Source organism: Myripristis murdjan, chromosome 8, assembly GCF_902150065.1.
Source record: "Myripristis murdjan chromosome 8, fMyrMur1.1, whole genome shotgun sequence".
Lineage (NCBI taxonomy): Eukaryota > Metazoa > Chordata > Actinopteri > Holocentriformes > Holocentridae > Myripristis > Myripristis murdjan.
In genome coordinates, this window is record NC_043987.1 from 35,236,598 (window position 1) to 35,250,920 (window position 14,323).

General features: G+C 45.7%; 3 protein-coding genes across 3 annotated transcripts; all 3 read left to right on the forward strand.

The window, feature by feature from the left end:
- The first annotated feature begins 5,267 nt into the window (after nucleotides 1–5,267).
- On the forward strand, nucleotides 5,268–6,569 carry LOC115363551 (histone H1-like). The gene has a single exon (XM_030057817.1). It carries the CDS (start codon nucleotides 5,819–5,821, stop codon nucleotides 6,440–6,442), a length of 624 nt encoding a protein of 207 aa, XP_029913677.1. The 5' UTR covers nucleotides 5,268–5,818; the 3' UTR covers nucleotides 6,443–6,569.
- A 1,064-nt stretch (nucleotides 6,570–7,633) lies between these two features.
- On the forward strand, nucleotides 7,634–8,640 carry LOC115363595 (histone H4). The gene has a single exon (XM_030057846.1). It carries the CDS (start codon nucleotides 7,659–7,661, stop codon nucleotides 7,968–7,970), a length of 312 nt encoding a protein of 103 aa, XP_029913706.1. The 5' UTR covers nucleotides 7,634–7,658; the 3' UTR covers nucleotides 7,971–8,640.
- Nucleotides 8,641–8,995: 355 nt separating this feature from the next.
- On the forward strand, nucleotides 8,996–10,344 carry LOC115363571 (histone H2B 1/2-like). The gene has a single exon (XM_030057841.1). The coding sequence runs from the start codon at nucleotides 9,108–9,110 to the stop codon at nucleotides 9,480–9,482; it is 375 nt and encodes a 124-aa protein (XP_029913701.1). The 5' UTR covers nucleotides 8,996–9,107; the 3' UTR covers nucleotides 9,483–10,344.
- The last annotated feature ends 3,979 nt before the right edge of the window (nucleotides 10,345–14,323 follow it).

Consider the following 14,323-nt stretch of genomic DNA (forward strand, 5'->3'; position numbering starts at 1 on the left):
GAGTGAAGAGAAAAGCTCAGCCGGCAGAGCCTCAGTGACTCAGCCCGACGTGGAGCCGCTCCCGGCTCTGGAACCTTCCCTGAAAGTTACTTTCACTTTGTTTTTCTAAAACTCACATTCAGTGTTCAGAGTCAGCAGCGGGCTGAGGGGCCACTGTTCCCACTGTTCCCAGTATCCCAGTACCCAGAAAACCCAGAATCCCAGTATTCCAGCATTTCGGTATTCCCAGGATTCGTCCTGTAGTTGTGGGTTTTGATCTGAAGGTGAATCTTAGCGTCTGTCTCTCAGTGTGTGTGTGTGTGTGTGTGTGTGTGTGTGTGTGTCCTCTGACAGTGAGCAGTGGCAGATTGACAGCCTGTTTCCTGGTTTGCCTCAGGTGAGCCAGGTAAGGGGCGGAGCTTTTTGTCCGCAGTTTGCTGCATAAGCTCGGCTGTGAACTTGTGTGTGTGTGTGTGTGTGTGTGTGTGTGTGTGTGTGTGTGTGTGTGATTTGGTTTTGAAGAGTATGAGACGTCAGAGAAACTGCTTCATCAACACAGAGAGTTTCATTTATTGAATGATGTACACAAGGTAATAAAGTTATGCCTGGGATTTTACTTTATTTTGTTGTATTCATTAGTGTTATTGCAGTATTATTGTTATTTCCATTTATTTATTTGTTGTCTCGCTGAACTCTGGACTGTCCAGCGTTAATATTCAACTTTTTTATCAGCTCGTCAGTCAGAGTTGATGCTGAACTTCATACCAGCATGTCCAGTAACGTGCTCTTACTTTGTGTCGTCGTTTTTCTAAAACTCACATGCAGCGTTCAGAGTCAGCAGCAGGTTGAGTGGACAGCATTCCCAGCATTCCCAGTATTCCCAGCATTCCCAGCATTATTTATTTATTTAATATTTATTCAACAGGGGCGGTACATACAACATTGCCACAAAAAAGGGAAAATGTGATGTATATAAGACGTCTAGCTTCAGCTAATTTGCAGTCTGTCCCTGGTCAGGCTTTGAGAATACAATGAGATATACTGAATACAGAAAAAAATAACTAAATAAATAAATAAATAAATGATACAAATGCAGTGAATAATACAATAGATAAATAAACACAATTGCAGTTGTCAATTACAGATAAAAACACGAGTTGAATTTGACATTAAACATTAGGACAGTGCTGTTATGTTGACAATGGTTTAGTAGGAAATGAATGTTCACATGTCTGCTGCTGCTTGAGCCGATGTTTAACTTTCAAACTAAAACCTCTTTAGTTCCTCCTGTAGCTTCTCTGTCAGTGGAGGTCGTGGGTTTTGATCTGAAGGTAAATCTTATTGCTTTTAGGAAAAAAGTAAGGAAAATTATGGATTATGTAAAAATCTTTGCATTAATCCTACAATAATATTACAACAATAAATACATAAATAAGAACTTGAGAATATGTAAATAGTCAGCATATATACATCATATATACACAGGGGGGTTGCACTGTTGCATTACTGTGGAGTTCTACAGGTATAACATTATTGCACAGATAGATTGTTAAATCAGCAGATAAACAGTTAAATAAGCAGCTGAATGGTGAGCAGCTGTGTAGTCTGCTATCTCTAACCCCTGTTAAAACAAAAAAACAGAAAACTGCACACAAAACAACAACAAGCCATGTGAGACAAAAAAAAAAATATAACTTTAGAAGAGTGGCTCGTGCTAACATTTGTTGAATTTATCATCTGCATTTGTTTATATTCTATTTTCATAGTTTTGTTTTTTGGACTTTATAATTATTTGGTCTTGTTGCATTCTGAGTGTGTTCTCTCCTCTCAACGCCGCCTCTCTCCTCCTGCAGTACACACAAACAGCCACTAGAGGCCAGTGGAGTCCAGGTGTTCACTGCTCTGTCTCTTCCTCAGCAGGATATTTGAAGGTGTTTTTACTGTAAACATGTCCAGTTTGGTTGTGGTACTTATCAGATTATTATTTAAGTTATTGTTTAAACTTAAATAACTGAATTTCAGCTAAAGTATTATTTCAGCTTTGGAGAGAAAAAAAGCACATCATGCTCCCTTAAATGGAACCGATGTGAGATAGGCTATTCATCGGTAAGGTTTTTTTTTTTTTTTTTTTTTTTTTTCTTACATATATATTTACATATGTCAGGGTGAATTTATAATCTTTCCCCAGTTAACTAAGATTTATTGTTTCATGTGTTCATGTGATTAATGACATAAACATGCTGGACGAAGCACACAGGCGTCTCGTCCCATCAGGGTTCCTGCTGCACTTCTTTGTTGGTTTAAATTCAGGTCATCGTCAAAGGCCTGCAGAGGACGGGGCAGAATGCAGCACCAACGAGGAAGAGGCTGCAGTCTGTCCAGCCAACCCAAACGCCAGCAGAGAGACATTGTTATTCCCTTTAAATTTTTTTTTTTTAATTATTATTATTTTATTTTATTATCATTGTTTTACAACACAGTTACAATACAATCTGGGAGGCGGCACATGGGTGTGGTTTCACATTATTCACCTGTCCATTCACTTGTATGGATAAAGAGACAAACAGGGCAAGCAGGGCTTTGATATGTTCTGTTGACTGTCACGTCACATCAGGACCTCGTTGCATTAGTTAGTCCACAACAATTGCTTGGCACAGAGAGCATGAAGCAGACCTCAGTGTCTCTGTCCATCCACCGGAGGGCGCTGTGGTTTTCCCCTGACTCCTCTTGGCACCATCAGCACTTGTTCTGAAGTTGTTGTTGACAGAAAAGAGCAAAGGTATGCAGAAAATTGCAATTAAACATATTGATTAGATAAAAAAAGGTTATTATGGATGCAGGTTTTGATCACAGTCGGGAAAATGCAAAGTGCAAAAACCAAAACTCTCTTTCTCTTTCTCTCAATTATTATTTTTCAAATTCACTTTTCACACTGGCAAATGATTAGCAACAAATATACAGTTACATGCACATATCAACAACAATATCAGGTAGCATAATAGAGATAGTCAGAGTTACTGAACTGCAGAACTTTACATGATTTAACTGTTTATTTACCATTTAACTGTGCAATCATTTATACCTGCAGGACTTCAACAGAGCAGTATCTCTGTTGTGTGTATATAGGGTGTATATACGTACACATTTTGCAAATGCTCATTTTCTTATTTCTGTATTTGTTGTTGGAATACTTTGCAGAATTAACACACATGTTGAAACTTAATGTACATAATGCAGATCATTTTGATACAACTTATACATGATGGACACACTTTTCACATTTTGTAAGGTAAATATTTTGTTTTTATTCATATTTATGTCTGTTTCTTATGAGAGTTTGAGCAGCTGCAACTGACCCAGTTTCCCATCAGGGATCAATAAAGTGTTTCTGATTCTGATTTTGATCAAATAAGATGCATGAGGTAACAAGGGTAACATGGGCCGCTTTATCAAAGAAATCCTCCCTGAAAACCTTATATCCCTCACAGCGTGGTAGGAGGTGAGAATCTGTGACAGCCTGTTTCTGTTTCCTCTTGGTCATTAAAATAAAAATAAAAAACTGACTTAAAAAAAAATGTAAGAAAAAAAGTAATCTATCTAAACCAGCGTCCTATGAAAGTGAATTAGCCTACCAAACCTTGGACTTCTGTTTAATTTTGCATGCACAGGGTTTAGGTTTTCTTTTGGTGAATAAATTCTGCCTTCTGATTAAAGGGAAAAAAGCAAAATCTACTTTTTGTGTGGAAAGAGCCGGAACTCCTGACTCAAATGTGAGAATCAGGCTCGATCATATTGAACCTTTTCAGTGAAATTAGGCCTACATCCAGATCAAACAGTTTAATTACAAGTCATAAAAAAGAACTGTAACCTGGAGTCCAGGGCCGGACTGGGAGATTATTTCAGGCCAGGAGGTAGTCATCCACCCAGGCCATCCGGGGTGGGGGGGGTGGGGGGGGGTGGGGGTGTGGGGGGGGAGTTGGAAGCCTACACATACAGGCAGTAGCCACTCCAACACTCACTCTGATGTCACATAGCCACTCCATATTTATGTAAACTGCCTGGTTTTCATATGTCTGCAACTTGTTACAGGTTGGTGATTAATAATAAAGAATAACTACCATTTTTGTAATGTAATCCCAAGGAACATGCAAATGACTCATGTACCACCTATCACATGCCCTACTGTAGACATTGTTGTGTACTTTCTGCCAATGGTCGTGCACTGGCCTCTCTTTCTGCAGCACCAACAGGACTGCTATCAATACCACCACCACCTTTGAATAGCAAACATAGAATTATTGTGTTTTGCATTCACTATAAGAATAATGGAATGATTATATCCCATTTGTTGCACAAAAAAAATAATCTCAAAGGCAGTAAAAAAAATATGGCTTGTAAATCAGTGATTTTAAAACCTCAATCCTTATTTAATTTCAAAACTTTTGAATTTCAAGTCCAGCTCCTACATTTCTACACTGTACGTGTAAAATCTAATCCTCAGTGTTAATTCAACTCTGAGAGTGTACATGGCCTAAAGAACCTCCTACTGAGAAGAACCAGTGTGTTTTAGAAAACTCACTTGCTGAAGCATCACTTTTTTTTGACGGTGCGACAGCGAGGGGGGGGCTGAATAACAAGGGCAACTTGAGGCACTTGGCAGCGTCTTCCTCGAGTGCCTTTCTTTTTTTCTCTCTCTCCCTTTCTGCCCCACCTTTCCTCTTTTTTTTCCCCGGATTTGGATTGGGGTCCATGGAAAAATTTATTTATCAACTGCAATGTAATCACTAAACCTTTCCTTCCGCCTCCTCCGCTCTCCTCCACAGTCCAACACACTCGCGCGAGTCGCCACACCCCCTCCTATGTTTACAGCGTGCTCGGACTGTTGGGGCGGGTGTTAATCAAAACAAACCAATCACGTCTTGAGCTTGTCACAGGCTGCTGGCCTCTGATTGGCCTGGCCTGGCCTGTCCCTCTGTAAGGGACAGGCCAACCGGAGAGCGGGCCGGCATGACAGCTGATTGGCCTGGCCGGCGACCTGTCCAAAAAAAAAAAAAAAAAAAAAAAAAAAAAAAAAAAAAAGACAGGCAGGCCAGCAGGCCAGTGACAGGCCGGCGCTTCGGGAATTCTCCCGGTTCTCCCGATGTACAGTCCGGGCCTGACCTGGACAGATATTATTTAGTTCAGTCAGTAAATTGTGTGTGTGTGTGTGTGTGTGTGTGTGTGTGTGTGTGTGTGTGTGTGTGTGTGTGTGTGTGTGTGTGTGTGTGTGTGTGTGTGTTCTCCGCCGCCGTCCTCGGTGTGTTTGCTGACACCGAAGCAGCTTCAGTCTGATCCCAGACGAGCGGCAGCGGATGTCTGCTTTCCCTTTTGCTCTGTGGAGAAACACGCGGGCCGCCTGGAAAGCCGCTTTTCTTGTGGATCTGATGAACTTTCCAACATTTTACAGAGAAATATCGCCGAGCTGAGCTCTCCTCCGCGGTGAAGCTGCAGGTTTGAAGCCTCTCCGGACGAAACGCAGAAACCTGCCGCTCTCCTTTTGCCTCCAGCGGGAAGAGCCGGCGGTCCGCTGCGGGCTCCGGCCGCTCTCTGCTCTCACGATTCCCTCCACATGTGGATTTTACACATTTTTCTGTGAGGAGAAAACACAAAGTGACTCGACATCCCGGATGCAGGAGGGGCGGCGGGCTGGCTGAGTCTACACGGTCCTCATGCCGTGTATAAGCACCGCCCTCCGCTCCGGCCGCAGCATCAGTCCAGTCCCGCTCAGTTCGCTGCGCACCGACCAGACCACAGAGACCACAGAGACCACAGAGACCACAGAGACCACAGAGACCACAGAATGGCAGAAGAGGCTCCAGCTCCGGCCGCCGCCGCCCCGGCCAAAGCCCCCAAGAAGAAGCGTGTCAGGCCGAAGAAGAGCGGCCCCAGCCTCGGGGAGCTCATCGTCAAAGCCGTGTCCGCCTCCAAGGAGCGGGGCGGCGTGTCGCTGGCCGCCCTCAAGAAGGCTCTGGCCGCCGCAGGCTACGACGTCGACAACAACAAGGCCCGCGTCCGCTTGGCCGTCAAGAGCCTGGTGACTAAAGGCACTCTGCTCCGGACCAAGGGCACCGGAGCCTCCGGCTCCTTCAAGATCAACAACAAGCTCAAGGCCGACAAGCCCAAGAAGGCGGCCAACAAGCCAGCCGCTAAGCCCAAGAAGCCCCAAGCCAACAAACCCAAAGCGGCCAAGAAGCCCAAGAAGACACCGCTCAAGAAACCCAAAGCCACCAGCAAATCTCCCAAGAAGGCCAGCAAACCCAAAGCGGCCAAGAAAACCACCAAGAGCCCCAAGAAACCAGCCAAGAGCCCCAAGAAACCAGCCAAGAGCCCCAAGAAGCTCACCAACAAGCCCAAGGCCAAGAAACCCGCAGCTAAGAAGGCCGCCAAGCCCAAAGCCAAGAAACCAGCTCCCAAGAAGAAGTAAACCGGACAACATGCATTATTGCGCCAACTAAAGGCTCTTCTCAGAGCCACCCACACCTTTCAAAAGACACCAACTCCTCATTCTACAAACACGCAACAACAAACCACCACACAACTAAGCGCTCACACTGCAGGAGGCTCCAAGCAGCCCGTCACACGCTGAGCAGCACTCACCAACAACCACAGCCACTCCTTCATCCCCGAGAGGAAACTCAACCACCTGCACTCTTTCCATCCTCAGCACTTCAGCTATTCACTCGGCTACTAAAATATCAGCCTCATGCAACTTTTAAAAACTGGACTTCATGTACACGTTATGACAGGCTATGCAATAAGTCAAAATGTGCATTAATCCTACAAATATAACAACAGTAACTTCAACAACAATTCAGAAATATATCACAAACATGTGTTAAGAAATGACCCAAACTAACCACAATGACGTCACTTAGCCTACATCAACGGTGGTTCAACAACAACAACAACAACAACAACAACAACAACAATAATAATAATAATAATAGCCTAATAATGAACACAAATCCACAAGTCACACTTTGAGTGTTGTGGGAAACAACTGCGCCCTTCAGGTCTGAGGGGATCATGAGCTCTAAATGAAATCAAGACAAATCAAGATGCTAGTGCTTTATTTCATTTTTATGTTATTTTAAGTTCATTTTATTTGGGAAAAAAAAACAGTTTTCATTCATGGTTTTTAAGTCAGGAGACATTCTGTTGTAAACCTGTGGGAATCCCTTTAAGACTGAAACAGGTTATTTTATTTTAGCCTATTTATTTTTTTTTTTTAAGGATTTTACCAAATTTTCACTTCAAAAACTCATGGTTATATTTTTATGGAACATTATATTTTTAATGTAAAAAAATAAAATGGCTAGGCCTACATATAGCCTACAAATATCAGCAAAGTTTTAAATGTATATTATTATCTATAGATCGTTTTATCTTTAGGCCACACTTTTTCTCTCGCATGCAAATGGAAATGGATTACTGCTGGCCTCTGCTATTTTGCCCAAGTTATTGTAGAAGTTGCTCTAAAATCCGTCTTTTCAGAGCAGGAGGAAGGCTGCAGAATGAGGCGCCGCCCCGCGCAGCGCGCTCCCTCTTGCCTCACTTACGTCCGCAGAGAGACTTAAAGGCAGGAGCTTCTCTTGGACTCCGTCAGTCTCTTGTCGCTGCTGAGCCGAACAGGGAGCATCATGTCTGGTCGCGGTAAAGGAGGAAAAGGTCTCGGGAAAGGAGGCGCCAAGCGCCATCGCAAAGTTCTCCGGGACAACATCCAGGGCATCACCAAGCCCGCCATCCGCCGCCTGGCCCGCCGCGGCGGAGTCAAGCGCATCTCCGGCCTCATCTACGAGGAGACCCGTGGGGTGCTCAAGGTCTTCCTGGAGAACGTCATCCGGGACGCCGTCACCTACACCGAGCACGCCAAGAGAAAGACGGTCACCGCCATGGATGTGGTCTACGCTCTCAAGAGGCAGGGCCGCACCCTCTACGGCTTCGGAGGCTGAAGCCCACCGACACAAACACCCACAACACAAAGGCTCTTTTCAGAGCCACACACCCGCCACCAAGAGCTCACCTCCTTTCACTCACTCACCTTTCTGATTTAAGCATCAATACACCCACTTATTCTTATCGCCAGCCATTATGTTGGAGGTCATTCCGAACTCATCCAATTGACCCTCTGGCATCAAACGACTGCGCTCTAATAAAAGCAGCAAAAGTCAAAGTCAGTTTTATTGTCAAGAATGAACAGGGCATACAGAGGATCGAAATTGCGTTTCTCTCAGACCCTCGGTGCAAACAAACATTTAAGACAAACTCTACAAAAAGGGGAAAAAATAGGCCTATAGGGGCATGTAAAAAAACAAACTAAAAAAGAAAGTTAGGCTATAAATGAAAAGTAGAGAGGCACAGTAGCAGCGACACAAATTTTAAAAATCCAAACAAGTTTTAATCTGAATTGAGAAATCTTATAGACTGGCAAAAGCATTTTGGTTCTAGAACACCGCCATGAAATACAGTAGCCTACTGCTGGGGAAAAATATAGGCTTATACAGGCCTATATATTTATATTTTAAAAATCTCGGTAGGCTATACCTCGAGATAAAAACAAAAAAACAATAGAATACAGTGTCTTTATTGAAGGTAATCATAAGGCTGTTTCTAATATTTCAGGCAAAATGCAGGCCTACTTGCTTCAGTGCATCAATTTAATGTCCTGATATTTTTCAAATCGCATTTCTGTGGAACGCAGCAGTCGAGCAGAGAAAATCACCAGGCGTGGCTGGTCCCGCAAAACCACACAAACCTGACCGATGCGGAGTGTCTGCCTGCGGACAAAATGTGTGCGCTGCACATTTGGTGCACATTTGAATGGCACCGATTTTGAAAACGCACATCTTTTGGAAATGGTCTTGTTTTGTGTCTGGGGATCAAATCAGCGGCAACAAGGGGAACAATGGTCGGCGGGCAGCACAGGTGGGGGAGGGGGTCTTGTGTAACCCACTGAATACTGATCAGCCGCCTGAAGCTCAACCAATCATACAGGCGGAGCGGGCAGACGGGATGACGTCAGCTTGGTCTACATATAGCAGCGGCGGCGGAGCAGCGCAACATCCACTGGGAAGCGACGACGCATCAGGATGCCTGAACCAGCCAAGTCAGCGCCCAAGAAGGGCTCCAAGAAAGCCGTGAGCAAGACCGCCGGCAAGGGCGGCAAGAAGCGCAGAAAGACCAGGAAGGAGAGCTACGCCATCTACGTGTACAAGGTGCTCAAGCAGGTGCACCCCGACACCGGCATCTCCTCCAAGGCCATGGGCATCATGAACTCCTTCGTCAACGACATCTTCGAGCGCATCGCCGGCGAGGCGTCCCGCCTGGCTCACTACAACAAGCGCTCCACCATCACCTCCAGGGAGATCCAGACCGCCGTCCGCCTGCTGCTGCCCGGGGAGCTGGCCAAGCACGCCGTGTCCGAGGGCACCAAGGCCGTCACCAAGTACACCAGCTCCAAGTGAGCCAGCCCGCCCCAACAACAACCAAAGGCTCTTCTAAGAGCCACCCACCTCTTCCGGAAGAGCACATCTCTTATTTCATTAATCAATTCAAAGTTAATACATGAATTATTTTTAAGCTATGATAGAAATTATAATTTTCAATTTCTACTTTAACCTACTTGTGTTTATGTGTTTAACTTAGCCTATATATAAGTATTCCAAAATATTTCATCTGTTTTAAACTTAACAAGTGGACAGCAATTTCACAGTAAGTCTATTATTCAACTATGAAGGCTTCAACTGACAATACTGACAGTTGCCAGATTCTAAAAATTAAATTAAAATAGCCTACATAAACATGCCTGAAAACATATGAGCATTATGCCGATGCTTGTCAATATATCTGAATCCTCCTTCATTCCATATCTATTTAGTCCGACCACAGGATTTTTAATAATTGAGATTAGAGGGAACTAACATACTAATAATAGCCTATACTAACTAACTAACTAACTAATATTTCCATCTCTGTAAATAAATTAGTATTTTTGGAGATGTAATGACCGCCATGAAGCAGCTAACAAAAACAGCAAAATCCAACAAAAACAAAACAGACTGTGGAGGCAGAAAAATTAACGTTCACCATTTCAGATCACATTCCAAAAATAACGAAGATCCAACCTAAAGAAAGCCTAATTATATGTTTTAATTACGTTTTATCCTCTTTCTGTTTTTATCATTTTAATGTAGCTATTTTTCCTTTCTTCTTAGTATTGATGTTTTTGTTGTTTCCAAGTTTATTCAATCATTTGTGTCAATGTATTCATTTCATCTGCACAAGAAAAAAAGAAAACTGCAATGTACCTGAATTAGGAATTTTTCAGTAAAGCAATAAGAACAAAGTTATTTGTAGATGAGACTCGTATTCTTGTTTTATCTCTTGCTTGTTCTTTTTTCTTTCTTTGTATAGCCTTTCTTTTTATATTATATATTTTATACTTTGTATATATTATATATATATAATAAAGTGTAGACACTTTACAATACAAACTGATGTTTCACTATGGAAGCCATGATAATAATAACAACAACAACAACAACAACAACAATAATAATAATAATGATAATAATAATAATAATAATAAATGAACAAAAGAACATTGAAAGTGCAGTTGTCAGCACAGGTGAGGCTCTGACCTGCAGCTTCACCTGACAGCTGCACGGAGCCTGGAGAAATATTCAGCATCCTGAAGGGCAAACCGGAGGCTTCGAGTCGAAAATGAACTCATCAATTATTTTTCAGTAAAAAGGAGGGAAAGGGGCGGACCGGCGGGTATTTCAAAACGCCTTTCTTCCAGTAGTTCATTGACGCACGCGCGGCGCGGCGCTGCGCTGGACCAATCAGCGTCAGCCGGAGCTCCGAGGGGGCGGGACGAAACTCCGCCCGCCGGCACTGCGCAGCTGTGAGGAGGAGACTGCCAGAACCAAGCAGACCCCCCCGCGCGCGCGCACACACACACACACACACACACACACACACACACACACACACACACACACACACACACACACACACACAAAACAATGAATGAACTGATCGTAAATCACGTGACGCTGCCGACGTCATCGCTTCCTGATTGGTTTGTAGGTCAGACCCGCCTCCTGCAGCGCGGCGGTGATTGGACAGGAGCTGTGCAGAAACGTCCCGCCCAGATTCAAACTCTCGGGGGCGCGCGCGGCCTCCGGTTGGTCGCCGGGCCCCTCGTGCGCTCAGCGGGGGGGAAGCGGTGTTTTCCGCCGCCGCGCCGCGTTCCTTCCAGTCTGCGCGGCGGAGAGGAGAGCGGAGCATGCGCGGCAGAGGCGACACCGGCGGCAAGGCTCGCGCTAAGGCCAAGAGCCGCCTCCTCGCGCCGGCCTCCAGTTTCCGGTCGGCCGCGTGCACAGGCTGCTGCGCAAAGGAAACCGGGCCGAGCGCGTGGGCGCCGGCACGCCCGTCTACCTGGCGGCCGAGCCGGAGTACCTGACCGCCGTGCACAGGCTGCTGCCCAGGAGGACCGAGTAGCCGCCCGAGGCCAAGCGAGCTGCGCCCCCAAAGGCTCTTCAGAGCCACACAGCCCCACCGAGAGACGTTTTCCTCCCAGTTCACAAACACCTGGCTCTGATGGTCAGGGCAGGCTGACCTATAGATGCTCTCTTGGCATGAGCATATGGCACAGAGCACTGCAGACACAGGTGGGGGAGCAGACTATGGGCTGCTTTGTGTCATGATGACAAACTGACTGCTGCAGCTGTGATGCTCTGATGCAGCTCAGCAGCTCTGCCTTTTAACAGAGTTTATAATGTTCAGTTTGTGTTGACATTGTGCAGAATGTGTCTCTTTAATTCTGTGTTTATTACTGAGGTTGTAGTTTGCAGAGGTCTGCTACTGGACTGCATTAGCAAACATTTGTTAGCTAACACGAGTGAAAGTTGTGTTACTTTGGCAAACGCCTCCCACACACACTGCAGTCAAACGGTCTCTCTCCGTGTGAACTCTGACATGAATGTCGAGTGTGAGTTTAACTTACTTTTCGCTTTAAACCTTTTCCCACAGACGGAGCAGATGGATGGTTTCTCTCCTGTATGGACTCTCTTGTGTCTGGTTACTTCAACACTCAAGGCGGCAATGAAGGGGAGCCTTGGAGGAGGGGGGGGTGATCTGATCCGAATTCGGTGCTTTGCTGTTGGACTTCTGTGCAAGAACCTCAGAGTCAGGAGGAACAGTGCAGACAAGCTCTTCACTCCACTCACAAAACAAAACAAAAACAAGACAAGTGTGACAGTACTGAACTTGCTCATGCATGGTATTTGTGCATAAGCATTGATTTGCATGTGGCTCCTGGGTTTATGTGGTCTGTCAAGGAAAAAAACTGAAATGAACCTTTTCTCTGCTCTGCTCACTGCTGCTCGACAGGAACTCACCTGTCCAGCCGCAGCGGACCGGGTCACACAGGGTCACACCGGGTCTCACCGGGTCACACCGGGTCTCACCGGGTCACACCGGGTCACACCGGGTCTCACCGGGTCACACAGGGTCTCACCGGGTCTCACCGGGTCACACAGGGTCTCACCGGGTCACACAGGGTCTCACCGGGTCACACCGGGTCACACCGGGTCACACCGGGTCTCACCGGGTCTCACCGGGTCTCACCGGGTCACACAGGGTCTCACCGGGTCACACAGGGTCTCACCGGGTCACACCGGGTCTCACCGGGTCACACCGGGTCTCACCGGGTCACACAGGGTCTCACCGGGTCTCACCGGGTCACACAGGGTCTCACCGGGTCACACCGGGTCACACAGGGTCACACAGGGTCACACCGGGTCTCACCGGGTCACACCGGGTCTCACCGGGTCTCACCGGGTCTCACCGGGTCACACAGGGTCTCACCGGGTCACACAGGGTCACACCGGGTCACACCGGGTCTCACCGGGTCACACCGGGTCACACCGGGTCTCACCGGGTCTCACCGGGTCTCACCGGGTCTCACCGGGTCTCACAGGGTCACACAGGGTCACACAGGGTCTCACCGGGTCACACAGGGTCTCACCGGGTCACACCGGGTCTCACCGGGTCACACAGGGTCTCACCGGGTCACACCGGGTCTCACCGGGTCACTATCAGGGGGTTTATCATCCCGCCTGGACCTGCAGCGGTTTCTTGTTTTTGTAAACCAGATGGATGATGATGAATCCAGTCCTCTACAGGACGGCGCTGACTGTTGGTAGCTTTGTTCCCATGATGCCTCGGGCTGAGTCTCTCCACCAATCAGAGGCTGTGTCCGTGATGTCATGGTCCAGAGGCCGGGTCTTGGGTCCCGGTTCCCAGGTCTTTTAATTATTTATTATATATCATCTATATCAGAAATCATTTACAATTACATATTACTGCATTATTTGTATTTTTTATTTTTTTTTAATTAATTAATTAATTAATTAATTAATTACAGCTGTTTCCAGGACCACCATCAGTTGAAAAAGACAAGAAATTGTAATTTCTGTATTTTGGGGTTTGAGGGTCCTGTTTCCCTGTGTGCAGTGTCGGGGCCCGCCATGCTCAGTGGTTCTCAAATGGGGGTGTGCGTACCCCTGGGGGTACACTGGAGTACTGCAGGGGGGACGGGAGAGTTGTTTTTTTTTTTTTTTTAAATGATCTTCCACCCCTTTGTTACCCAATGGGCCTGATGACTGGGTTTGTTTACGTGTCAGGCTCTTATTGTGAAGCTGCGTGTCGCCTGGCCTGGGGGAGCAGCTGTTCTAACTCCAACTCCAACTTCATCAGCAGCGCCTCTGGGTCGTTTAATTATCCTGATTAACTCTATTTACAGACCTGTTTTAACTGTCTGTGCTCCTCTACCTTGTTTCTTTTATGACTTTTCTCATTTTTTATGTCGTTTTACTTGACAGCCCTGCCAGCGAGGGCCCTAACCCTAACCCTGGGACTCTCCAGTTTAAATAAATGGAATATGTGTGATAATGTATGTTTTCTCCCCTGCATTAGCTGAAGGTTTTTTTTTTTTTGTTTGTTTTTTAATTTAATTAAATTTAATTTAATTTAATTTTAATGACCTCCAGAATAAGAGCTCTGTTTCAGGACACCATGGTCTCTAGTGCCGCAGCAACATTTTGTCAATAATATAAACAGAAAAAAACACATAAGTTGCTTCTGACCAACGAGGTCAGAGGGTTCAGTCAGTTCACAGGTCAGGAGCCTTTTAAAAGGAACCTTTTAAATATAAACTAGGCAAAAAAAAAAAAAAAAAAAAAGTTCTGCACCGCTTTTTCAGTCTATAGTTTCTCCCCTTTATTTATACCAATAGTGT